Here is a 26,908-nt window from a genome sequence, read left to right as displayed (position 1 = left end):
AAGCTGCCTACCGACGACCCAGACACTGACAATCGCTTCATCTGCGTGCACAACAGACCTTCCCGTGAAGGAGCCCATCCTCCGAGAAAGGAGAAGCTAACCTTCAAGGAGATCGCCTCAGCTAAGGTCTCTGCCCACAGGCTACGCAATCGTTTCGGCTCTGGAGACAAGCCATCGCCACGGCGACGAGTGAAGGGGAGACGGAAGAAGAGGACACGTGCGGTGACCATCTCTCCTGGTTCGTCTTCGTCTTCCGCCGATCGTGTGAAACGTAAGCCCAGCATCCGTGATCCAGCACGTCCCAGCTCGGGTAGCAGCTTTGGATTTCAAACGTCGGTGTCGCCCAGGACGACCAGCTCTGCGACAACGGAAGCGGAAGCAGTGGGCAGTCTTAGAGTTATTGTGGACAATAAGGAGAAAGCTTCTGGTGAATCCAACATGGCGCGGTTCATTGTGACCGACGTCCCAGAGAGTACGACGCGTGTCATGCTTCAAGTGCAGCTCAAGAGGAAGTTGTCGCAGGGAGCCACGCAAATTTATTGCAAGGAAGTTACTTTTGACTTTGATGGTGGTACGGCTTTATAAGGCACCGTGATGATGAATAATGGAGAAGTGACACGCTGCTATAAATTTCTGTTGAACAAGCATAAGGATCACTTCATCTGAAGTGATGAACATATATGTTTACAAACAGGTGAATGTCACCGCTGTTATCCTATAAAAAATGAATTTATACACCGTACAGAAATGTGACAATTGTTTCTGCATATATGATATTTCACATTTATTCCACAGCTCTATTATTCTATTCTACAACAGGCATTTGAAGTGCAAGCTTGCTGGGCATTGGAACAGGAACCGTAAAGTTTGCAAAACATTAAAAACGAGCGACTATAAATTGTAAGCCATCTTATGGTTATGCACATAATTTCATTACAGCAATGGAAGCCTTCCAGAGCTCATATTCAACTGCAAGAAAATACTCTCGTTTCCTTCTTGCTGTCAAGAAAGGGATGATTGCTGTTGGATCCATTGTCATCGGCGTGTTGCAACGATCTCCCTTATCGTGTACAAAGCTTGATTTTGATCATCCATATTGCTATTAAAGATTTTCCAGATGACCTCCTGCAAGAAGTGATGCCTTGATGAGAACTTCAACCTTGATGAGAACATTAATGAATAGGCAGTGTCTTACCCGCCCTCGATATTGCTTAGAAGAGGAACAATTCGGGAAAGTTGATCTCGCAGACTGGGACAGGTGTCATGTGTGCATCCGGGCCAGCCCTGTCCCTGCAGCCTTGGCTGTCGTAGTCTCCGACCTTTGGGGCTGGAACACTTATGTGTCCCGGAAGCTTGCCTAGGATCTCGTTGAGTTTGTTCTGTAGACCCACAGCCTGTGAAATACGCAGAGGCTATTCGTCACATATGCTTAGAGCCTGAAGTTTTCGGGAAATATTTTTCTTCTAAATTCGGGGTGTAAAAATTGGGTAAATAAACGTGTGTACTGAATTCATGCAAATTCGGGTGAAAAGACTTCCAGTATGCTAAATTCGGGGAGAAATCTGGCTCAGTTACTCAAACTAACCGTAGTGGTTTGGTACAAACGATGATGTAACTGCATTTGCTGCCAAACGAGTAAGTTAGATAATTACTACAGACATCCCAGTGAGGGCAATTTCCCGGGTAAAAATTGGGTTTCATCTAAAGAGGCAAGCTTCAATTCGGGGTGCAAATTTAGGGAATAATCGGGTAAATCCCGAAAACTTCAGGCTCTACTTATGCTGCATAACTGGTGTGACAAAGTAGAACAGAAGTACGAGTAGTTGCGTAACAGAACAATGCAGTCAGTTCGAGAGTTAGCGATAGCATTGCAGCAGTGTCTGCTTTAAAACTATTTAGCTGGATGTCGGGACTGCTGCTTCGCGTAAGTCGTCTTCGGTTCTGCAGTTTGCATTCTTACTTAGCATGTGCGGTAGTGAGTAAGGCAGGTCCCAAAGAACCTGTCAGGTTTCTGATCCCAATATACGAGAATCTGATAACCCCAGACGCCTTGATTTAGGCAGGACATGTCCTGCTTTTACAGTCATAGTCCTGCCGTCTTATAAACCTGCTTCTAGAACAATGTTTTGTTCCACTCCGGGGTGCAACAAACCCTGAATGGAAACCCGTACCACCTGGCTCGCATCATTCTACGATCTAGCCAATGGAACACTGTAATGTGTCGGCAAACAAGCCATTCCGAGAGTCAATACTTGATCAAAAGCAAGGCTCGCTTGCGTGTGATTTGTCCATCAAGCTGCCTGAGTGGGAGAGTGGTCAATACTTTCGGTACTTGCTAGGTAGTACGTAGAATGCGCTAAATATATAAACAAAAAGTGAAAATAACTAAGATGATGGCACTAGACATGCATGAAAAGAATGTAATTGGTTGGCAAGAGCGGTAGCGAGGTGATTTTTCGCCCAGGGTAGGGTAAACGTGAAGCACCCCCCCCTTTCTGAGTGCTGTCAGAAGCTCTGTAAACAAAGTTTTTTTTTACACTGCCGAGATAGTAAATTCAAATTCTCTTCATCCCCGCTTCATACTCGCCAACCAACCTACCGGAGCCTGCCGTTCGGCGCCCTCTCTGGCGAAGGCGGCCGCCCCTCTCGCTACGGCTCTGTTGTTGGCTGACAGCACCCCAACCCCTTCATCACAGATGCCCTGCCCTGGGGTCAGTGGAATACAGTTATGAACGGATGCAAAGTTTTGGTTCACGTGGGGGATCATAAGGACAGGTTACAGATAATATGCTTGCTATCCACGCTGCCAGCCATGTATGCCGTCAAAACAGACATGTATGTGCTGCTCATGCCTCGCACATTTTTATTTCTTGGGTGATGTGGATGGCCCGTTGTCTTTGCCCACCTGATGTTCTGCTTGTGAGAGCAGGTCCTTGAAGGGAGTTGTGCGGAAGCGTTCCACCACCTGCCGCCTGCGCTCCTCAACAACTTCGGGAGTTTCGGGAGGCTCCTGCATCATCTTCTTCAGTAACTCTACTGTCACTTCTTCTTGAGGATGTTTTTGCTGAAGAGAATATTCCGCAACCAACAAAAGATATATACTTAGGAACCACACACGAAAAATCCGGTTGCATCACGTGACAACGTTTGACTGGAAGAGGTACAAGACATTAAAGTTAGAGCCTGAAGTTTTAGGGTTTAACCCGATTCTTCTTTAGGCTTCTTTAGGGTGAAACCCGATTTTTACATGGCAAATCGCCCTCAATGAGATGTCGGTGTGAATGCACACTAACTTGTTTTGCAGCAAACGCAGTTACATCACCGTTTGTATCAAACCAGTACAATTAGTTTGAGTAACTGAGCCCCGATTTCTCCCTGAATTTAGCATACTAGAAGGTTTTTCATCCAAATTTGCATTAATTTAAAGCACACTTTTATTTACCCAATTTTTACTCCCCGAATTTAGAAAAAAAAAATTCCCAAAAACTTCAGGCTGTAATTAAAGTGTAGACCTGGTGGGGAATAGGAGAGCACAACACTACACCGTGGGGGCGCCCGTGAAATTGGCAATTGAGACAAGCGTAGAGGTGTCTAACTGATATAGTATACTCATGCAAGAGCGATTCAATTGAAATTAGAGGAGCAGCTCTTCTCTCTGGTTGCATAACTACAGAACAGCAAGACTTACCCTAACAAGGCCAGGTGATGAATTGACGCTAGCAACCTCGATGTTGTTCGAGTTCAGGTCACTCACACTTCTTGTCACGCTAGCCTCACCTGCAGTGAATTCCACTGTGAATTCCACCGTGCACTATCCAGCATTCACTGGTCACATACCAGGAGCTACGTATCTCGGTGCATACTGGGTGAACAGCTTCGCCGTGTCGTGACCCGTGCTGCGGAGTGTCTCGGCAATAATGGCCTTGTCAAACAAGGCTTCCTCAGGAACAGCGGCCACAGGGATCGGCCCTTGCTGGCGGTTCGGCAGTAGATGGGGCGCGTTCTCGATGCGGAACTTGACTATCTACGGGGAGTTCACCGCACATCAACATGTTGTACATCCGACTGCAACCACCAGGTGATTGGGTCTACACCATACCTCGCTGACATGTGAGCACAGAGATGGAATGGATGTCAACTGCCCAGCCAAGAACAAAAATGCCGCCACAAGAGCATGCATTGAGGCAGCATGAGCTGCACTAAGGCTGAGTGATCCAGACATAGGAAGGTCCTGCAAAGCCCACAAGACGTACGTCACTCGTGTGACACTTGCAATGTAATTACAACTCGCCTGTATAGCGAACACCAAACGAAGCAGCTCGATGAGCACGTCCTCGCTGCCCAGTTCAACACATAGGAGGGCCATGGTTGTGTACATGGCTTGAAAATTGGATGGTCCATTGTTGAGAAGCTGCACATTCTCATAGATGGAGTAGAGGAGGTCGGGGCCATACTTCTTCAGGAACACGGTGTCTTGCCGCGAACATTTTTCAACGACCAGTTCTGGCAAGGGGTCTTCACAACTGTGACAGACCAAAGTGATAGTTAATTTCATTTCATTTTCTCTGTGTGCCAGGCACTTTCACCAAGAATGCATTACTACTATGTATTCTACTGTTACATCTTACTGTTCTAACTGAGTTGGTTGAATTCATCTTGCTGTTGTCAGCTAACGTCAGAATGACATTTGCCCTTGCTGTCTCTGCTGTGCAACTATTTTCCTTGAGCCTTATTTGCTGCATAGTACAGCCAGAACAGCAGAATGGAAGATTGCAATGCTTCTACATGTTGCCAGCAAACATTTCTGTTATCATTGATTCCAGTGCATCTTAGTGTTCAGCTGTGCCTGTATAAGTTTTCCGGTGCAAATCAGGAAGTAGAAACAACTTTTACCGCGATTAACCTCTGCCAGGGATTAACTTTGGTCATGTCGCTAGGTATACCGGGTGTCTCAGTTAAATCCCCGGGCTAAATAATTTGCGTACGGTTGCACCAATCGAATAACTTTCTTTTTTACAAGTATCCGCATGTCTCATACCACCTACACGCCACGCACCGTGTGAATGAGTGCGAGGGGCTCATTATTTAAATAAAAATTCAAATGAGTTTTGTGAAAAACATGACTTCTAAAGCAGGGCACGTCGGCATTAAAATGGGTACTACCCCTTTTGGGACCTTCGGTGGACACCTTTTAAAGAAAAAAACTGCCACGCAAGCGGGTCATTTGTTCCAGTAACTAATTGTTTTCGGTTTACAAATTTTTGTAGCGACTGGTCGCGGTGAAGCACAAAGGCACGCTCTTCCACTCCTTTATCCTCCAATGAAATGTGTGTTCTTGAGCTTACTTCGCTATGGGGAGTGCCGAAGAAAAAATGGAAAGCATGTGATATCAAGGCCTATGCGATTAACTGTGTTTCGTCCGTGCGATCATAACAGAGAAAGGGCGCATATCAGTCACATAAGCCGGGTGGGGACTGGCGTAGCCTGTCTGATGCTGTTACTTTTTCTTCAGCACTCCCCGTTGCGAAGTAAGCTCAAGAACATGTAATTCAATGGTGGATAAGGGAGTGGAAGAGCGTCCCTTTGCGCTTCACCGCTACCAGCCGCGACAAAAATATATAAACCGAAACCAATTAATTACTGCAACAAATGACCCACTTGGGTGGCAGTTTTTTTCTCTAAAAGGTGTCCACCGAAGGTCCCAAAAGGGGTAGTACCCATTTTAATGGCAACGCGCCCTGCTTTAGAAGTCACCCGCTTCGGTGGCAGATTTTTCTCTAAACGGTGTCCACCGAAGGTCCCAAAAGGGGTAGTACCCATTTTAAAGCTGACGGCGCCCTGCTTTAGAAGTTATGTTTTTCACGAAACTCATGTGAATTTTTATTTAAATAATGAGCGCCTCCAACACACTTACACGGTGCGCAGCCGGTAGGTGGTGTCGGACAGATATATGTAAAAAAGAAAGTTCTTCGATTGGTGCACCCGTTCGTGAATTATTTAGCCCGGGGATTTAACTGAGACACCCTGTATACACCTTGGCTCTTGTGTTTTTGGGTTTTTTGAAAATCGGGGGGTAAAAATCAGGTTTTATTTCAAAATGGTAATGGTAATGGTACTGTGATGTTACACGTAAGGTTTGTCTGCGCAGTAGCGCGGCATGTTGCACGTGCCGCAAGCTAGGACTGCGGATAATTTGGACCACCTGGGGTTCTTTTGACGTGCGCCGGAAATCTCTGACACACGGTGCTGGAAGCAATGTTTACCTCCCCCACAATGCTACCGCCCTCGGCCGGGATCGAACCCGCGATCTTGAGCTCAGCAAGCCAGCACGTTGCCGATTGAGCTACCGAGGACGGTGTTTTATTTCAGGAGCCGTAAAACAGGGTAAAATGGGGCGATATTGGGTGGTAGAGCAGATATTTGGGTGGAAAATAAAAAAGAGCGCTTCTTGCATTTTAGGTGAACACAAGATGTGGAATAGCCATGCTAAATGTGCAGTACTTAGCGTTCTCCACTGCCGACACTGATGGCTGAATTGGCAACGTGCCAAGTTAGTTTTCAGGTTTTTCAGGTTTTACCCGTATGGTGTCTTCGACTGGTTGCTTTCGATCGCCCTAGAGCGCTCTGGAGCAACGTTTCATCTTCAATTGGTTAAAACAGAGCACTCTCACTTCATTCGAACGGTTCATTTGGAGCTCATTCCTCCAGCTCTGAGCACTCTGGAGCGCTCTCACCAACGCCGTCGGAGCGGTTGCAAAATCTGGCTGGGTTCCGGTCACGTGACTGCAGCAGCTTCCGCTGAGTAGTGTTTTTGTTCCACCATGCCTGCCATGTTCTGCATTTTGCATCATCGACGTTTTAACTACGAGAGAAACCTCGGAAGTCACGCGAGTTAACATTCCCTCTCCGCTCCTCTCCTCGAACCTGCCGCGTTCGTCGCTCGTCTAACATAGGGTCATGTCGTGGCAAGATATAAAAGGAATCAAAAGGGGTGTTTTCGAGAAACGGTAGCACAAAATACTTGTTTTTTTCGGAAGATACCCAAATTCTTGCTAGTTTCAGCAGAGATTTACGGATAGTACATTCACAATAGATATACCAAATGAAAGAGTATTAAAATCTGAGTAAATTGACAAGTATAGCAACGAGGGACATTTATAGCCAGAGAAGTGACGCGTTGAAGTTGGAACAAAATTGTGGGCTAGAGCATGTCCGCCATTTTTATATCACAAAGTGTTGCACTGGCACATAAAAATTTCCGCTTGGCCTGCTGACCTGGGTGTATACTAAAGCATTAAAAAAAGAATACCTCTTAAAACTCGGGAAACATGCGTGTGCAAAACTGGCAAAAGTGGTATGCTCAAATTCAAAGCTGGATTTTCTCAATTTCTTTTGCACAAAAATTATTTGGTAGAAATCATTCGTTTGTCATAATATATGATAAGCTTCTAAATATAACAAAATAATGAAAATCCAAGACGTCGATGGGACCTCCCTCCATGATCTCACGTCAAATCAGCCATATATGTATGTACCTAGTATGTAACTAGTGATGTGACCAGGCACAAAATTTTCAATAAGAAAACACCCCAGAACAAATCTATAAATTTTCTCATTACTAGGGCCTTCAAGCTAGTGCTCTGTCAAATTTCCCCCACAAACAGAAACCCTACGACAGTGATGAAAGCATAACATATTTCATGGGAATTGCTTGTAGCACAACTTGACGTAGGCATGAATACTTACTTGGGCATGACAGCCAGCTTGACAAGATTGTTATGTCGGTCAAGAAGGGTGTGTAGAATACTTTGCACTTGAACACGTACAGATGGATCGGGCGCGAGGGACATTCTCAAGAGGGAATGCAAGAAAGTCGCAGGGAATGCTTGGCCTAAGTGCACGGTCTTGTATTTGGAGCCCACCTACAGAGAATGGGTGTTTATGTAGACAAGAGGAAGATGCAATACTATCTTCTTCTCCTCACCATGAGCAATGACTTCAACAAGATATGCTGCAAGAGAACCTCAGCATCTTGAGACTGGCTCTGCGCATCATCACTCTCTGGATGTGAAAGGGGCACCTTGCCCAGAATGAACATCATAATCTCAATCTTCTGGTAGTCGGGTAAGTTGTTTGCAAATTCTCCGAGAGTTCCAATCACTGCCTCCTGGAACTGCTGCTCGTCTTCCAGGTCGCCCTCCTTGCTAGAAATGAGACCCCTTCGTTAATCTTGTTTGTAACTGTATTGAGTCCTGAATGTGAAACAGGACCACTAAATGGGAGTTATGTTGCTAAATATTACGTGATTTCCACAAGCTGGGATAATGCACAATAACTATCACAATCCCTACACAGTCAAACCTTGTTTACATGACATTAGTTAATCTGACATATTTTCTTGCTTTCTCTCCGGTCCCTTCATGGCATTTTTTGCCATAAAACGTGATATTCAATCAACGACAGTAGTTTGATCAGGAAGTACGAACTGCTGCGATTAAAATGAAGCTGAACCATTGTGCGCCCACAGGGAGTAAGATGCAAAGCGTTCGAATAGACCTCTACCAGAGAAACGTCATCATAACATTGGTAGACAGACTGAAACCGAAACAAATCGGAAGGAGAGGGCTGGGTTCCACGAACGGGTACTTGTTCGCTGCCTCTGATTGAAAGAATAGTAGGACCGAGGGTCGTGTCTCTTTAAGGTACCATATCTTAATCCCCTCAAGACCGTGGCTTTCGGGCGCGACCTTGTTCACCTCTAGCTTCGAACGTCGTTCAATTCTACCAAATTTTGGCGCTGTCGAACACTATGACATCATTTGTTTACAAACAGGGAGAGGTCTATTGTTGGACATAAACGAAAACAATCTAAGCGTGTTGCACTCCTCCGCAGGCAACTCAAGGTCTAACTCAACTGCTCACGCGCGCTGCACCAGCGTAATGCTATTTTGTGTCCGAAGTAACTTGGAAATAACTCGTTCTCTTTTTTAAGTAACTCAGTAACTGTGAGTTACATTTTAGGCTGAGGAACTTCATTATTAACTTAGTTACATTTTGCACACGGTAACTTAACTTGTAACGAGTTCTTTTTGACGGGTAACTTCTCAATCTATGGTACTTTGTGACTATTTTGCCCGGGAACCATTCCTTCCCCACATAAGTCCTCCTTGTTCATACAACAATTAGCTTATCCAACAATGACAGATTTTTTTGCACAACTAGGGGGCAAATACTTTTATTCTACCCTCTATATCATGTCTGCCGGTGCTTGAACAGGCGGTTCTCCTGAGCTACAAGTGTGCTGTGGTTTCAGAAAAACGCATGTCGAAGCCATACCTCCCATTTCAGAATGACTCATGATGTTCCTCAAAGCATAAATAAGTTCATTAGAACAGTGCCCTTTGTCACCTTGTCATGCTGATCTGATACGGTCGCACAGGAGCAACAGAAAAACTTTTAGCAACAGAAAAACCACTGGGTGATGTAGTGACGCCACCCTAAGATGTTCTTCAACAATGCCTCCTGTTTTGCAGTAGGTATTTTTGTCTTTGTTTTCTGCTTTTAGGGTTTCAAGTTTCAAACTCCTTTACAACGAAACTCAGGGGACAGCAAAAATAATTCGCAGTAAAGGTATTTTCGTTAAAAAGGATGTCCATTATTGGACCTATAGGGCTCCAGCGGGACCGCAAAAAAATTTGCTGTAGTGGTATTTTCGTTAAAAAGGTGTTCGCTATAAAGGAGTTTGACTGTACATATAGCGTTTTATTTCTCTCTTTGGTGCATACCATATGCTTTCTGTTAGTATGACAATTAGCTTTATGACCAATATTAGCAGGAACAGTAGAGGTCATACTAACGAGGTTTGCTGTACGTACGATGTTACCAACACCAAGCCGAAAATGTAGCCAACACACTATGGCAGTGTGCCCCTGCACATGAGACAAGGCAAAAAGAGGAGTCTATTACAGTGACAGCTGAAGGGCTCGCTTTGTGAAGATCTTGTCCCAGAGAAGAAACAAAGAAGAAGAAAAGAAGAAGAAAGAAGAAGCGAAGAAGACCAAGACACAAAGAAACGAAAGAAGAGGAGGCAAAGAAGAAGAAGAAGATGCACAGCGTGCCCCTTGCCAAGATACATGTGTTCCTGGCCCACCCACGAATCCACCTGCAGAAGTGGGAGTTGCCTCGACTATGTCTTTCTCAGGGACGTGCCTTATGGTGTACTCACTTGTACTGTCTCCACAAACTACAGTGACCATAAGGCACACCTTACGGTCGTTCAACACCCTGCTGCCGACCAACGTCCTGAAGCATATCAAGCACAACACCCTGGTGCTGACCAAAAACATCGCGCTGCGGACCGCAGCGAACCATGCACGTCTAACCAGCATCTGATATGCATCTAACCAGCGGCTTCGCTGCCCGTTAACGAGCAGCTGCCTCTGATTTGCCTGCTGCAAGGCTTCTGCCATGGCGCACCAATCTAACCAACGGCTTCTCCGTCCATTAACCGGTGTACGTGCGACTCCCGCTTGGCCTCATTCCCATGTTGACAGACAGCGAAGCCGTTGGTTAGATGGGTGCGCCATGGCAGAAGCCTTGCAACACGCTAAACAACGGTAACGCTGCGCCATCTCTTAGGCGAGAGCAGAGGCTTGGGAAGTGCCTGCCCTCTGCGTCCTCCTACTGGCCGGCATCCAGGAGGTGGAGCCTCCCTCGCTCTTGGTCAGCAAACGCAAGGATAGTCAATAAATTTCAGGTGCACCAACTTTCGAGGTAGGCTTTGAGCAACCTTTATAAGGTGGACTAGCACTGTGGCAATTACGCTGTACGTCCATGGCAGATGCTCACCTGTGCATCTCAATGGAGTGACGAAGGTGGTTGAGCAGAGAGTGGAACACTTCAAGCACCGATGGTCCAACGCTTTCCCCTGCAGCGATGTTCACAATGTGGAAGAGCACGTTGACGATGCCAGTGCGGACTTTGGGACCCGACGCGGGTTCATCGTCCGTCGAGTCTCCTCCTCCACTCTGTGTCTCTTGCTTGTATTTCTCGTCCAGGTGGTTCATCAAGATCTGAATCACTGCATACGAGTACTGGGCCTGATGGAGGAGCGTGTACCTTATTATTGTGCATGCCTCTGAGGTATCCGATGCCATGTAGGCTGCATCACAGAAGCGTAATGATATACAAAAAAAAAAAAAGTGAGCAGGGCAGTGTTGCGGTCACGTCTGCTACGTAGAATATGTCAGTGTTGTTTGTGTTTAATAACAAAACCAGGGTGTCGAACCGCAAAAAATACGGGTACGGTTCGGGTTCGGGTTCGCGTTGTTTTGATTTCGTTCCGGTTCGGTTCCGGTTCGGCCACGCCAAGAATCGAACCGGTTCGCAAACCGGTTCGCAGCCCCGAACCGGTTCGCGAACCGGTTCAACGCTTCCGTTTTATATGTTCCATAAAACTGCTTTTATCAGGAAATGCGTGGCTAATAGCTTATTGCTGTTGTCTGCATTGACGTCTCTAGCGGTGAGGTAGCCCTTTAGCGAGAGAAATGAGGAATGGATGAACACTTATTGCAAATGGAGTCCACGCTGTTGAAGCGGTGTACTCCTGCTACTTTCTGTTCCCAAAATCTATTTTTTCACACGCACAGTGCCAGCAAGATACACTTAAAGGAAGCCTAATAAGATGGACAGCGTAACATAGATGACAGTACTAGCCGGCACACTGCCTTCGCAACGTGAATCGATCTGAAACCGTACTGAAGCATGTCGAAAATAAGCCTACCAGCCTTACTCTGTCCGAGCTCACAGCAGTGTACTAGTTAATCCACAACACAAAGGCAATATGTCACGACACAACTGCACTACCAATAAGCAGAACCACATTTACTTTTCAAGCCACGACCAATCAAACAGGCACCGTTCTGCGTACGCTCCTTCTCCACTTCTCATGTTTCTGACTTGTTTAATTTGTACTGCTCACGTGTAAAGGAAAATCTTGGGCGCTTATTTGATCGCATATTCATCCTCTAGAGCTACATAACTGGCCTACTCCATTCCTGTTTCATTCGTCCGCGTGGCACCTCGTCTCTGAAGAGTAGATGCCGCACCGCGTGCGTGGGGCGCTAGCCGCGGCGCTCACAAGGACAACTGCGCTTCAACATGTTAAAAAGACGCTAAAAGTATACTTACTATACGTCGTCGTCTCACTGCTAGGTGAAAATTTCTGAAATCCATGATATAGGCAGGCGCCCACAGCTCCCCATAGAGCCCATAGTTTGAGATAATTCAGGCAACACTGGACATACGACCAATGAAAATGCGTCGTGATGCCTAGCAGCCAACCAATCAGCAACCTCTCAGTTTGGCTCGGCTTTCGGCCGGCCCTGGCTGCCATTGACTTCTACTGGTTTTCATACCTGGCGCCCGTTATTACAAAATAACTAAGACATTTTTGATAGGCGAAATACATATTTATTGATGCAACGTATAAACTCAAATGCTTGACTCATATATTCACCGTGCGTACAGGACGTTTCGTTCCTTGAATAGACAGCAACCAAACCAAGTTCGAACTTGCAAAGCACACATACAGTCTACATCTGGAGGCGAGCGAAGTCCACGAGTGCGTGCGTTTCACAGATGAGCATCTTCTTCTCATTCTGGCGATGCACCGTAGGTCACACAGTCACGGGAAATACTTTTGTCGTTACGAACACTCTCTTCTTAGTCACTGTATTTGAAAATGCGACAGCGCTCGAAAGTGTTCCTCAGGCGTCAACTCACCAAGCATTCCAGTTCCGACCCGGCAAGAATGTCCGTAGGTTGACACTTTATCGGAGATCAGTACATGGCCAGAGTCACTATAGCTCACGAACAAACCCGCGCGTACACTTCCTCTTTGGTCGTTGTGGTCAACCGACATCGGCGAGCCGCGGAGACGCAGCGACCTTGCTTGGAGCTGCCCGCCTGGCCGACTGCCCGCGAAAAGTGAGCTGTCAGATATTTCGAAACTTTATCAACCAATCCCGGAGCGCGCATCCTCCTTTGGCCAATGGGCATCCGTCATGATGCCTGACGATGTAATACCACGTGACTGTGACGTGATTTTATTTTTCTACTGCCGCAAATGCGGGGAGCTGTGGAGGCCTGATATAGGCGCGTGATGATGATACCAATGTGTCTTCATTCGGGGATAGAGAGGAACTCTTATGCTGACTTCTTTTATGTCCGAACCGTTTTGTTGCGAACCGGTTACCGCTATTATTTTTTACGGTTCTGCTCCGGTTCGGGTTCAACAGTGTCATGAAAATTTCGGTTCGGGTTCGGGTACGGTTCCGGCAAAAATAACGGTTCGGGTACGGTTTTCGGTTCGGGTTCGGGTTCGGTTCGACACCCTGAACAAAACAACGAATCACATCAATAGGCTCCGCAGACTCCGCTGTGGAAGTGTTAGCGCTGATGTTGACACAGCTTTGCAATGCGTGTGGGTGTGGATCCCCTATAGGAGTTAACTTGTCTCAAAATGTAGTTCACCGCTCTTGCACTTTAGTATTGTAGAACTTACTACAATCTGCATCACAAACAACAAATCGCATTCCAAACCAGCATGGAGCCTATCCGATCAGTTCTTGTCTCCAGGTCAAGGCCGCAATAAGTCGCAGTAAGTATAGCACACATACATCTGTTGTCTATCACATGACAGTCTTGCCATGCGCCTCCGACCATTGTATCAGTAGCAGGAAGCATCCGAAATCTGTCCTAACTTTATTACGTTCGATTTCCCAGAACAGCACCCACATAACAGCTGCTGACAAAGATGTATATTCTACATAAAAAAAAAACAAAAAAACTTATGTACTTGCCTGAATAGAGTACATGATTATCTTGAATGTGTAGACTGAGAACGTATTAGGGACCCACAGCCTATGGTTGTCCAAATGCCTGAAAGAGTCACGCGCAACTCTATTTACCCTGCAGCTGATACCACTGATACTGCATGTACAAAGCATGCGGACTGAAATGTAGTGAGTAGAAGGGAGAAAAAAATATCTTTGAATGCTACCTTAACACGGGTTTGATAACCGAGGCGATGTGCCCATACGTCGCTCGGCCCATCACTTCTCTGAAGCAGTTCTCTGCCATAGTACGTGGTGTTTCGATCTGGGGGCTGTCAGGAGTCTCCAGGGCTTTAGAGCTGCATAGCCAAACGATTATGAGTGCAGGATAGTGATCACAGTACAGGTGATAGTTCCTGCAATTGGGACTTACTAGACCTAAACGAAGCATATGGGACATTACCGACTCCAAATCGCTCAGACCCCTAGTGCTGGCACGAAAAATATGACACAACACATATGCACTGGATGTCGTGGTCATGAACGACCCAACAGTGTTGTTGTGTGGTCCTTTTGATCCCAGTACTGGGGTTTTTAACGCCTTTAGGTCAGTATGTTACAACAAACCATCCACTTTTTAACGTTATTTGCCAGTTATAGGACTATAGGATGTTAGTTGGTTATATCTGTGTGCAATCATGAATGGCTTCAGGAGGCTCCACACCACCATTACAGACTTTGAATGGATATGATAAAATAAAAGGAAATAACAAAAACAACAGGAACGTTACTAGGTCTCCAATTGCTTTGATTACGCCTTTGTAGTCTCCTTCATCAGTGTGGATTACGCCTTTGTAGTCACCCTCATCAGTGTTTCACTAAACCATTTCACACTTAGTTTATGTAATAGCACTTGATTCAATATCAAGTTACGGGTGCAGCACGTCCATTTTAATGGTGTCGTGCTGCGTAGTTATCCTATGGTTATCCTGAGTAACCTCCATTCCAAGTTTTAAAGCAAAACGGGGTAAGAGTCACACAGAAAGCTGGCATGCCAGGTAACAGAATACTGAAACTTATGCTGTGACATCATAACAGGCAACTCAGCCAATGAGGAACAACGAAGGCACCTCTGATGTCAGAGTCAGAGGTAGAAGAGTGGGCACAAGAGTTTGAATCTCCCAACTTTTTTACGATGCACAGAAAAGTAGTTATATAGTTTTTCCTCAATACTCTGGCATCCACATAAGAAATCTGGACAGACTTGCCATATGTCATAACTTTCTGTAATACTGGTTACACCAGAAGACTATCAATGTGCTAACGAACAGTTTTTAACAAACTGTAACTAACGAACAGTAAGTTTATGCCATGAAATATGGAAAGCGAATCTGCACTGAGCTTAAATACAGGTATGAAACTGTCTACGTATGCGGCAGTGTTTCTGATACACTAAATCATTACTATAATGCCCTCTAGATCTCTTTTAGCAACCTTGGCTCTTTATCTTCTGCCGCTTCTGCTGCATTTTCTGCAGACGCATCTTTTGAAGGTTTCGACACTTCCGACTCAAGTGGCAACTTCGAATCACTGCAATAAAGAAGGTTGTACTGTTCAAAAGAGTGCATCATAACGTTGGTGGCTTCTTGCCTGCGGTATTGCACTTCAAACTTTCGCTATAGTTACGACTTGCGTGCACATTCTGCGTCGTGTTGTAAAGTGCAACGCTTAGACCAGTATATACACGATGAAGGACGCCTGCCAGCCTAATTTTCTTGTGAAAACACGTTATACAAACTCAAACGAAGCTATTGCAGAACAAGGACATCTGTTTTAACTTGTACAGAGGTAGGCAGCCTTTAAAGGAGTACAGAGGGCCATCCAGAAAAATTTTAGATTAAGACGTCTGATGAAAGTGTGTGTGACATTTTACTGAATAGCGCGAAAGGTTTTGATGTGCGTAATTTGTTTCCCAGAAAAAAAACTCACATAAACATGGCTCCGCGCGTTCACCCTTAACTCTCCTCTCCTGGTATAGCAAGGAGGAGGAGAAGGTATGATGCCACATCACCAACGACGTTACAGACGCAACTCGTTCTGGTTCGCTGGTCAGTGGGGGTCAGCGCCCTATCCCTTTACCGCCGTCAACCAGTTTTGCCAGTTCCCCCGGAGAATTGTGGATAGAAGGAGCGGCCGAATCATGACTGAGCCAGGAGCAATGCTTTTTCAGAACCCCGAACAGTCGAGTAGCAGACGACAGCTGAGCAGCACACAACATTTCCCTTAACCAATCAGCGAGCGTGGACCCCTGTAGCGTCAGCGCGAGGTCCCAGGCAGGTCACAGGCTGGTACTGCTCTCCACTGCCGTTGCGCACGGTAGCTTTTTTGCGGCATATTTTAAATTCAATTTCTGCAATAATTATGACTCTATGGGGTGAATTAATTCTTGTGGTGCATCTTACTGGCCTACTTTACAGTTTTATACGAGGAAAACAGGGTGTTAAAAATGACTTCTGCGCCACGTTAAAGGGGCTTATTCCTCTCCTATGGCACAATTTTTTTCCCTCTGTAGGCGAGATTTAAATATTCCAAAACCAACTGTCCGTGTTCTAGAAATTCCGCCGTTTGAGTTCGAAGCATGTACTTGTATGGACGACGAAGAGAGCATGTTGGCTTTGTAGAAGCACACCAACCTTCCATCTTGCATGTTGAAGAGCAGTGAAGGAACTATCTTTTCCATGTGCGTTTCATCCCAGATGTTGACCTGCAAGTCGTCGCTGACAGTTTTCCGTACTACTCCCTGCAGTCCTCGTAACCCTGCCAGACGAAGTCTGATTTGGAAAGCAACGTGTTAAACAGTGAGTGACACCTCCTTAACGAATGTTCCTTAAAGTATCACAGAAGGTTTTCAGAGTATTCCAGTGAGATCCTGCACATGCAAATACATACTGTATTCAGTCACATAATTTGTGCAACTCAACAAAAAAAATGCCAATAATAGGAAAAAAAGAAATGCATGATTTTCACGCTCGCAGATCCGCGAGTAATCGGTTTACCTAAGGGCCTATTGGCTTACCCACTTCAAGGTCACTTTTGTCATGTTATCAACATGTACCCCCTTTACAACCAACGCCAGTGTCGCCATTGCTGTTTCGTCCACTGACAATGTTACTGCTGTGCTTTTGTTTTGTTTTGTGCCCTGCATTTCACGAGGGATTTCATTGGCTTTTTTTCGTGCCAGACATGGATTCTGAAAAATGCACCGTAAAGTTTGAGTTGCGTGTAATGGCACTCGTCGAGTAGCAGGGAAATAGGGCAACCATAACGGGCAGGTGTCTAAATGAGAGGAAGGCACTGGAACAATATAACCTCAAGGACATACTGCAGTCCCAGGGATATCCTAAGAGCATCATGCATGGACTGGGGTGACGTCCCCAGGAAACATGAAATCTGGTCCTCAAATTGTCCTCACTGTGTCAATGTGAAGTAGAAATGACACACATGGCTCTCGGCTAGTCAGGCATGTAATGAAATGTGGATGCCGTTCCATATGTTCCAGACTTCACGTGTTATCGGCAGATCAAGTGATGTTCACACACGGCAGGTCATCGAAACATCGAGGATAAAGAGAGCGCAAGACAGACGCATCAGTATGCCAACAACCGTGCTAGCAACAGCGGTCAGCTGAGCCAATCCCACCCAACCCACCTCAGGCGAAATGCCGGTGACATCACCGGAAGACACGAGCAAAGCGAAGTGGGAGAGGGCAGTTTGAACCGAAAGAAGAAGTCTGCTTTCACAACAAGCATCTTTCATGTTTTGCGACAAGAGATGAATGTATTTTGCAAAGATTTTGATGCTTTATCTTGATGAAGGACTTCCTGAAGTCAAGCGGCATTATTGTTGCTTTTTTGGCCAACTTCCCCGTAAAAATGTTCTTTTATGTTACAGTTGACAATAAATAATTTGATTTGATTTGATTTAATACTAGACCAAGTTATTATTTTTTTTTTTTTGCGGACACCACCTTTAAGGAAACAGACATTTCCTGTAAACTTCATGAAACAGAGGACGGCATGCTGTGGAATACCAACAAAAGCTTGTCACTCATTATTTAACATGATTAGAAAGGAAGTACAAGGGGTGTTCAAGTCAAACCAGGACTTTCTGTCTCCTGAGTGTACAAATGGCTTGTGCTACTTCTTTTTCGTCATTTTCACACACGACAGGCCTCCTCGTTCACCACGTGGTGGTCCAAAGTTTGTGCAAAACAGAAGAAATGTGCTGGACAAGATGGCAGACAACGAGGTGAGCGCACATCGAACAGCGAATTGTCATGAAGTTTCTCGTGAATGAAGGAGTAAAGTCATCTGAAATTCACAGAAGGCTTCAGACTCAGTAATGCCACGATACACTTAGCCGCAGCAAAGCGTTTGAGTGGTGCAAACGGTTCCGAGACGGCCGTACATCAGTGCAGGACGATCCCGGCCGGGGCGGCTCAGAGCCCAGTGTCAGAGTTCCTGAGAACATCCAACTTGTGGAGCGCCTGATCCTCAAGGACCGACGGATAACATGTCTCGAACTGGCTCGAAAGACGGACCTTTCTGTGGGAACATTGAACACCATCATTGATGAACACCTCCATTTTCAGAAAGTTAGCGCCCGTTGGGTCCCGAGGCAGCTCTCCGTGTTTGACCTGCAGAGAAGACTGGAAATCTCCCAAGAGCTACCGTACCGTTTCGACACTGAAGGACAGCCCTTCCTTGATCAGATCATCACGTGCGATGAAACGTGGGTGCACCATTTCACTCCTGAGTCTCAACGCGCATCAAAACAGTGGAAGCATCCAGGCTCACCAGCTCCCAAGAAGTTCGGAAGCACCCCGTCAGCGGGTAAGGTCATGGCCAAGGGTTAACTGGGACAAGGCCCCCAGCAATTTCCATCTCTTCGGGCCACTGAAGGCGTTCCTTGGGGGCCGCCACTTCAGCTGCGACGACGAGGTCAAGAATGCAATCCGATCATGGCTGCTACGCGCCGGTAAGGATTTCTACGCTGCTGGCATCCAAGCCCTCGTGAAACGCTGGGACAAGTGCATTAGTGCAGCTGGAGATTACGTTGAAAAATAAAACTAATTTCTCGCCCGTAAGTTCATTTTACTTTTGCGAAAAATGAAAAGTCCCGGTTTGACTTGAACACCCCTTGTATATTGTGTCATCTGACGGTCATTCTACGAACGTTCTCACACAATTTATGAACTCCCAAGAAAAGCGCACAAATTATGCAAGCAAATACGTTATAATGAAATGTGTTTGTATGAACTTACTGCTTCCTCAGTTCCGGATCAGAGTTGTTGTCATGACAAAGGGAGGAAAACTTTGAAACAAAAAAGTCGTAACGCCTGTGGTACGAAGGGGTGTCTTCTTCGATGTTGGCAAACTTAACGAACTGTTCAGAGAAACCAAACGTAGTATCTTAGCTACGCAACCCACACAGTAGAACAACCAATCTCAATTAGACCAACACCAAGTGAGGGCACAAAGTGCAATCACTATGTCCAAATACATCATGCATGATGATCTGGTCAGTCATGCATAAGGACTGCTTGATAACGCTAGTACATTAAACTTCATTGACTTCATTGCTCACTTTTCTAAGATACTCATTTCTGACTGTCTCAGCTTTCGATACACTGCTTGGTACACATACTTAGGGTTCTTTGTTTTCGGGTTAAACCCGATTTTTCGCAGTAGTTCCCCCCCCGAACAAGTTTTCAAGGATTCGGGCAAGACCCGATATCTACCCGAAATCCTTGCGGTCCTTCAACTTGTCGTTCTAGCTAAACCATCAGAAAAGTGAATCATAATATCAGCAAAGAGAGCTATTTGTGACAACCTATTTGTCCTCCTTTTATAATCCCCTCCTGCAGGAGTCAAAGACGAACTTTTGTGGAGCTCGGGCAAGCGTTTGAATACCGCGGTCATTCCCTGCCCTAGTTCTGAGGGGAAATATAAAGATACTTGTTTCTCGTCCAAGTGTCACAGCAGTGGCTCGTTTCATATGCGTTTTGTTTCACCCGAAAATTCCCCGATGACATATCGAACACAGATCGTAGCGCCCGATTTCTCCCCAAATTCTCGTGCGTAAATAGTACCCGATCCCCCCCCAATTTGAAAAATCATAAAACCCTAAAACGAAGAACCCTACACATACTCTGTGTACCTGCTGCCTCAATATTGTGCAACCATGAGAAATGCCACCACGAGGCTGTAAGGGTGTGGCGGGTGTGGCAGTGCAGCGTGAACACTCACATATATTAGTAGAGACCGGATTTATATGCGCTAAAAAGCAATGAAATATGCATGCAACTATGCACAATATATATGCGCAAATACTACACTCTCCATGTGAAATTCCTCATATTGTAAACTGCAATAACATAGCTACCCCTCCTCGACACATCAAACTTGATGGAGAATCTAATGTAGACTGGACTTCAGTCACATTATCGAAGTGGGACAGATGTAGAGAATTTTGCTACAAAAGAACTTGATTGTGCTTGGTGAACATTGAACATCGACAAGCTGCTCACAGATTGCGTAGCAAGAAGTTGCAAGTCGGGACTTTGACACTCCAGCAACCGCTGTACCATCTTGAGGAAACTCTCGACGAATAGGTTGAGGCTCTGAGCGTGGCATGCCACCAGTAGCTGATCCATGGCTTCCATGGAGATCTCCACAAACTTGAGCCGGTGGCGCGCAATATCCCGCGACACTCGCAATGCCAAGTACTCTCCAATGCGGTCCAACTTTTCTGGCGACGATAGGGCATAGAAGGTGAGCTTTTCCATGTTGTTGCGGACCAAGCCATCCTGTTCAAGGCAAAGGAAAGAATAGTGTGATGGCCGCTCTTAGCTTCCACTGCAAGTCTGGGGCATAAGACACACATTTATTTCGAAGTACACGCTACGACAGTTGGTCTCTATGCAGAGGAGAGGGTACAGTGCCTGCCCACTCACGGGGCTAATACTCCTGTCAGACGGGCACACTTACGGCCTTAAGACTAATGGCCTTACGAAAAGGCCGTAGCTGAAGTACACGCTACGACAGTTGGTCTCTATGCGGAGGAGAGGGTAAAGTTTGGAGAAACCACTTGACGAAGTGCCTGTCCACTCACAGGCCTAATACTCCTGTCAGACGGGCACGCTTACGGCCTCAAGACTAATGGCCTTCTTACGAAAAGGCCGTAGCTAAAATACGGCCTTGAACTATGGCAGGCTGCCAGACGGTATCTGTGAAGGCATTTTGGCCTATGATGTCTACAGCGATAAACACTTTTGTGAAATTTGAATGAGACTTGTGAAATCACATTTGTTCACCCAATGAGCAATCAGAAACAATGTTTGGTTTGTATTTACTCAATTTAAAAAACACAACAGTAAACGAGATTTGTTCTGAAGCACTTTAAATGTTTTGTTGAGTGGCAAAGTTTTGGAAGCAGATGACACGGAGTGCAGTGGTTCGGTGATATCACTACGAACTGAACGTGTGAGATAGAATGAGACTCAAAGTGCAAAGGCATCAGAAAAACAGAAAAAACAGTTGTCAGAACATTACGTCTCGTAAAAACATTTTGTTTCGTATTAAATGCGTAGTTAATTAAATCTGCGCCATCCTGTTCATAGCGTTTGGCAACACGGCTTTGGCAGTTTCGAGGGAATTCCGTAAAATGTCTTGCGGGAACTCCGTTGCCCTCACATCTCAGTTTTGTCACAAACTGACAAACAAGCTGAACACCTGGCAAGAAGTTAATGAACGTACGCACGCCTGTCTGACGGGGTATTAGGGAGTATTCGTAGACTTGCATGGCATTTCGCAGAGGAGAAGAAACCACATGCGCCTCAGTTTGAGGTGTCGCCTGCTTACGTGGAGAGGGACCAGTGAGGTCACCCCATGGGCAATAAGGGACAGAGGGAAACTGGGAAGCTGCGCAGACAGCTGACTTACTTGCGTAGCGGAACATACACTTTTTTTTTTCAGGTACAGAACAAGAATTTTGCTCATGCTCTCGTAGTTTGTTAGACAAAATAGAGATTGTAGCACTAACTTCTTTAAAAAGAAGTCGCTTAAAATTTCCTGATGGATGGGTTTTCAGCATCCACATGGGAATTGAAGGGCTTTTTGATTGAAGCGGTTCCTGTTCGTCAATGTGAACCCGAATTTCAAGTGTTACAGCAAAGTGTGTAACAGGCGCGTAGAAAATTGGCACCGCAAATGCTGAAACTCAGCCGACTATCACATCACAGTGAGCACCACCACCAATGAGCCGGCCACCCGGGAGGTCACGTGCCTTCGAGAACCAATAGGAGTGGCCTGGGTTCTCTGTCCTCTGTCAGAGCTCGAGCCAGATATGTGTTCAACGGTCCGTATACCGGCAACTACAGTGCATAGAAATTTTTTTTTTTTTTTTTTCTATACTATAACAATGAACCTGCTTCAAGGGGGCGTTGAGTTGCCGGCACTTTTAACCGGTTTAGATTACCGCAGGTTAGGTCAGGTGAGTTTAGGTTAGGTTAGTCTTGTGCCTTGGGGAGGGGGGACACCTATTCTCGGGACACCTAAAGCAATCCTATCATATCAAGTGCTGAAAAAAATGCTGGTAAATTGCGCTTTTGAGTCACCAATGATGCTTTGAAAATAGATATGCTGCCAACACACATCAGGAACAATCTTCGACATAGTCTTTTCTCTATATGTCTTCCTGCATTGCCACAATTTTTCTGAAATTGTCCTTTTTTTAAAACATGTTCTCCATTCTATCTCTTCTTCTGAATTACATGTCAAACAAATGATTCTGGATCCTTCTTGGCAGCGTGGCACAGCAAAGACCCCCCTTGACTGTTCCTTTATTGTTCAAATAATGAGCACATAACAGGCACTGACCTCGGGATTTGCAGGAAAGATGTTGTCAACAAGCCTCTTGTATCGTGGACGCAAAGCCGCACAGCACCCACAGCAGCCTATAGGATAGGAATATTGCTTTGAACTCCTTGTGTTACTGTCATAATCCAAAACTTGTGCAAACATTATACACTGTGATACATGCTTCATATTGTAAGCTCGAACTGTTACATTTCCACAAGTCAATTGGAAACTGATGCAGCAGACACTAATAACGTACACAATTTCAAACATAAAGACAAACTTACAGTCATGCTGCTCACAGCGCTTGAGAATAGACCCAACCCACTCAGATTCCATACACCAGCGCACACTTGGAGTCAAGAAAGACATGGTAACTCTGTTTTTTTTAACCTCACAATATCAACAACGCTACTGCTCCAAAACCCTCCAGCTATTTGACTTGGGTGCCTGAACTAACAATCCTGTAGACTGTAGCAGGAAAAACATAAATGATCAACGATCGTGGAAAGAGGAAAAAAGGCACGACCTCTAGAGCACCCCCTGAATCTATATCTACTCTTCAGACCTATCGATACAATAATGGAAGAACAAGTCGTAAACTCGTGTACTGGTGCGTACGACCAACGGTAAACACTCCAAAGAAACGCTACGCGAAATGGTGCAACCCTGTCTATTTTAACGACTACTCTCTTGTGAGGGACTACTGCCTACGATCGACTTCACTACATCGTATGTCACCAAACCGTTCCCGCAAACACAATCAATCCTTGCCGTAGACCATTCCGTGAATCGTAGTACCCGTCCGAGAAGGCTCAGCGAAGCAGTCGTCCGAATGCCCATATAGCACGAAGAGAAGCGACCACACATAACGGCGGAGTTTCACCAGCACCGCGAAGTCGTGTTGAACAATCTCGAAGTGCAATGCATTTGCGAACCGGAGTGAGCATTTTCTTTGCGAAGAAAATCGAACGCCTATGGAGGAGACCAACAGACCACGAAAGCGATCAAGCGAGCCTCAAACGTAGCACTTCTCTATGGCAGAAGACGGGGGATGTTGAAAAATTCGTTGTGATATGTTTAGAGATAGATTGGATAATAACAACTGTAGCCCTATAGAAAGATTAAAATGACGCAGCGACACGAAGAGTAAAAAATGCCTGGCGGGCTCCGCAAATCGCCATCACAGTCGCGAAGCGCCAATATGTCGTCTGCTACTTGCGCATCGCATCGGCCGTTGACTCTCCGACGGCGAGGTGCTATTTCCGCACGCGGCCGAACTCTAAAAGCGGAACCAAAACACAGGCCCGAAAAGGAAGCGATTTCAGATGTCGTTTATTTTTCAGTCGACATTCTTTTTTATTCTCTCTCTCCCGTGGGGCTGACGTGTTGATTACTGATATTGACGACAACAGTTTCATTCGCAGCACATGACCGACAGCTGGCAAGACTGCTCGCAGTTGTTGTGGGGGTTTAGCCTGGTTCTCATGAATTACGTATAACGCCGGTATATGCGCCTCTACTCCGGAAATTATAGACCCATTTTCGTGACAAACTACGTAGATAAAATGGTTAAAAAGCAAGCGAGCTGGTGGCTAAGATCCATGACGAAAACCCGAGACTCCGAGACTCGTAAAAAGACGAAAAACAGACGAGACTTTGTGTTGTGTCGTCCGTTTTTCGTCTTTTTCCCAGTCTCGGGTTTTCGTCATGGAACTACGTAGATTTGGGAGGCGCTTGTTTTTATGAAACCATGGTGTTCCAGGTGCAAAATGTTTGCAGTTGCAGTATAGTTTATGAAACAATTTCAACTTGAACCCTCTTTTAACCCCTTTGTACGTAAATGGTTTGCAAATGGGAGTTATTTCACAAACCATTTGGGATTGCAGACATTTTTCACAGCTTTAGTTTGCTGCTATTACGAAATACAGCCAAACTGTGTTGTACATGTTTATGCATTTAGTCATGAACTACCTAAACTCATGAACTACGTCTTGACAAGCACAACTCATCGGTTAAAGTTCACTTTACCTTGGTGAAAGTAATTTTAATTAAGAACTAAAAAAGTGAGAGCTTCTCACCAAGCGGCAAACCATAGCTTTAATATTTCTGTATTAACTCTATGTTTCCAACGAAACTTAACAAAAACGCTAATGCAGCCCAACACATGTCTTGCGACGAAGAGCATATTAACTTGCAAGACATAACTTTGCATAATCAAAACCGAGTTGAACAGTTAACTATTACAGGTTCGGTCTGCTTGCAAATGGCATATGTCAGGCAACTATAGAGCTCGAATTAACCGACACGCAAACCCTAGACTTCTGTGCGTATGTTACTCAAGGATTAGCATTGATCTTACGTATTAAAGCCTCGTTAAATGAAAGCTTATCATCAATATGACTAGCAAAGGCACTGTTTAGTGCACGACGACGCGTACTGCTGCTTGCTAGTAACGCTTGAAATATCCGCAAAGTCAAAGTACAGAGACGACATTTCAATATGGTACCCTCAGGTGCAAACACGCACATCTTTCGGCGTTGAGTATGATTTTGCTTTTCTGAATGTGACACAGAGTGTAATTGCGATGCAGCTGCGAAGCAGATGTTCACTGCAAATTGGACTGAGCTGGCCACTCCCTCCTCTCCACATCGAATGAATCACTGCTACCGGATCAACACAAGTGGCACACACAGGTTGGCCTACGGATGGCGTTAACTTAAAGGACAGTAGGATCCGATACCCTTCAGTCCAGTTCGATTAAGACCGACGGCAGTTACGATTTTCCTAACGGCGACTTACCTGCCATGGTGTTCTACAACTACGTGGACTCCGACGAATATTCTGTGCACATATACACCATGCCCTATCTTCTACTGGTCATAATAGGCTACACATTCAGGCTATCATTGCGTGAAGGCAAACACTACTGCAATCACAATGTGCGAACATTCTAAACCACACGTACGGGTCTGCCACAGTCACATAATTTGTTTTGAAATTTAGTTTTCGTATCTCACGCGAGATGGCGGCACACTTATTTGTGGCTCTCTACTGTTGCGGGGACGGCCAACTTTGCGGCATGGGCGTACTTGCTGCCATTGTGTGTCCAATTCCCCTTAGCAATGCATTTAGCAAACGAACATTTCGTGCGACAGTTACAAAACACACAGCGGTAGAAACGTAAAAAATGGCAATGAGGTAACCTGGAAACCCATCTAAGCAAGCTTTTGCAGAAAACAGTACGTACGCTACGAACAGTGAGCTACTACGAAGTGTTTGGGAAGACGGTTTCCCATAGAGAAAGTAAAGTGGCTCTCACTCTCACCGACCTCTACTTAGGCCAGGACTGACAGCTACAACTATTTCATTAGCGGATATATTTGCAGAAATATGTAGCGTTGCAGATGCACTGTACACAACTATTCTTTTTCTTTTGCGGTCAGCGCAGCGCATGTACCAGCATGGTATTGTTTTTGTAATTTTGCGGGCGTACGCTGGGATATTCGTGTACCGTTCTCATGGCAACCCACGGCCACGAGAAAAAAAATTCTTCAGTTGAGGTTTGTCACATTGTTTATGCCAATGAACCTCTTTAGATATGCAAATGAGCCGAAACCGAAAAAGTTCACCCTCGCTGACGCAAGCTTATCTGGACCGGAAAGCGGTTTATCTGGCCAGCTGAACGCCACCTGGATACAGAAGGCCTGATTAATGCCTCCTTTCCCTCCTTCTGTACGTGGATTCGCCGTTCTGCGAATTCAAGAGCTCGCAAATGATCGCAGCTATCTTCGCAAATTTGAACCTGTAGACTAAAAGTGCTGCACACTCCCAGCAACTTAGTCTTTAAAAAAATATGGGACCGTTTTACGCTATATTTTGTTCTCCCATTTCGCAGAACGGTGAATCGCAGTAGCAGACGCATTCTGTCTCTTAATCGAAGGAGGGAGAGGAGGCAATGAGCAGGCATTCTCTATCTAGGTGGCGTTAGATGTTCGCAGCGGATGATGGTGGCTCGTCTCCATAGCTACGACCGCTGAAAGCCCGTTCATGATTGGCTACGGCCATTGAAAACACGATCCTGATTGGCTGACTCTTTGCTGTTACGTCACGTCGACGAGTAAGCAGGCTTTGGTCGTGTTGCACCTACCATCC

The 26,908-nt window shown here is 45.6% G+C and overlaps 1 protein-coding gene across 3 annotated transcripts; it reads right to left on the bottom strand.

Annotated features, from left to right (window-relative positions):
• Positions 1-769: 769 nt before the first annotated feature.
• On the bottom strand, positions 770-25,762 carry LOC135399169 (protein EFR3 homolog B-like). 3 transcript variants are annotated; one of them, XM_064630918.1, is made up of 18 exons: positions 25,556-25,762; positions 22,775-22,851; positions 20,425-20,703; positions 19,159-19,280; positions 16,529-16,666; positions 15,330-15,425; positions 14,063-14,194; positions 13,863-13,941; positions 10,849-11,099; positions 7,985-8,204; positions 7,747-7,922; positions 4,292-4,523; positions 4,100-4,231; positions 3,838-4,024; positions 3,689-3,777; positions 2,906-3,064; positions 1,196-1,394; positions 770-1,125 (listed from the first exon to the last, which is right to left on the bottom strand). In XM_064630918.1, the coding sequence occupies exons 1-17, from the start codon at positions 25,560-25,562 to the stop codon at positions 1,212-1,214; spliced, it is 2,559 nt and encodes an 852-aa protein (XP_064486988.1). In that variant the 5' UTR covers positions 25,563-25,762; the 3' UTR covers positions 770-1,125; positions 1,196-1,211. The 3 variants fall into 3 exon arrangements, with proteins under 3 accessions (XP_064486988.1, XP_064486987.1, XP_064486990.1); XM_064630917.1 differs by lacking the exon at positions 25,556-25,762 and adding an exon at positions 23,041-23,972; XM_064630920.1 differs by lacking the exons at positions 15,330-15,425; positions 25,556-25,762 and adding an exon at positions 23,041-23,970.
• Between the last annotated feature and the right edge of the window lie 1,146 nt (positions 25,763-26,908).

The sequence above is a fragment of the Ornithodoros turicata genome, chromosome 6, assembly GCF_037126465.1.
Source record: "Ornithodoros turicata isolate Travis chromosome 6, ASM3712646v1, whole genome shotgun sequence".
Classification (NCBI taxonomy): domain Eukaryota; kingdom Metazoa; phylum Arthropoda; class Arachnida; order Ixodida; family Argasidae; genus Ornithodoros; species Ornithodoros turicata.
This window is presented reverse-complemented; position numbering and strand designations above follow the sequence as displayed.

What these genes read in the sequence shown, in the direction of transcription:
- LOC135399169 (XM_064630917.1), bottom strand. Translation starts at nt 23,125, where the DNA reads ATGTCTTTCTTGACTCCAAGTGTGCGCTGGTGTATGGAATCTGAGTGG. An exon ending in TCTTTCCTGCAAATCCCGAG is followed by an intron (nt 20,704 to 22,774) that starts GTCAGTGCCTGT and finishes TGCCTTGAACAG; the next exon opens with GATGGCTTGGTCCGCAACAA. An exon ending in TCTCACAAGCAGAACATCAG is followed by an intron (nt 1,395 to 2,905) that starts GTGGGCAAAGAC and finishes CGTATTTCACAG; the next exon opens with GCTGTGGGTCTACAGAACAA.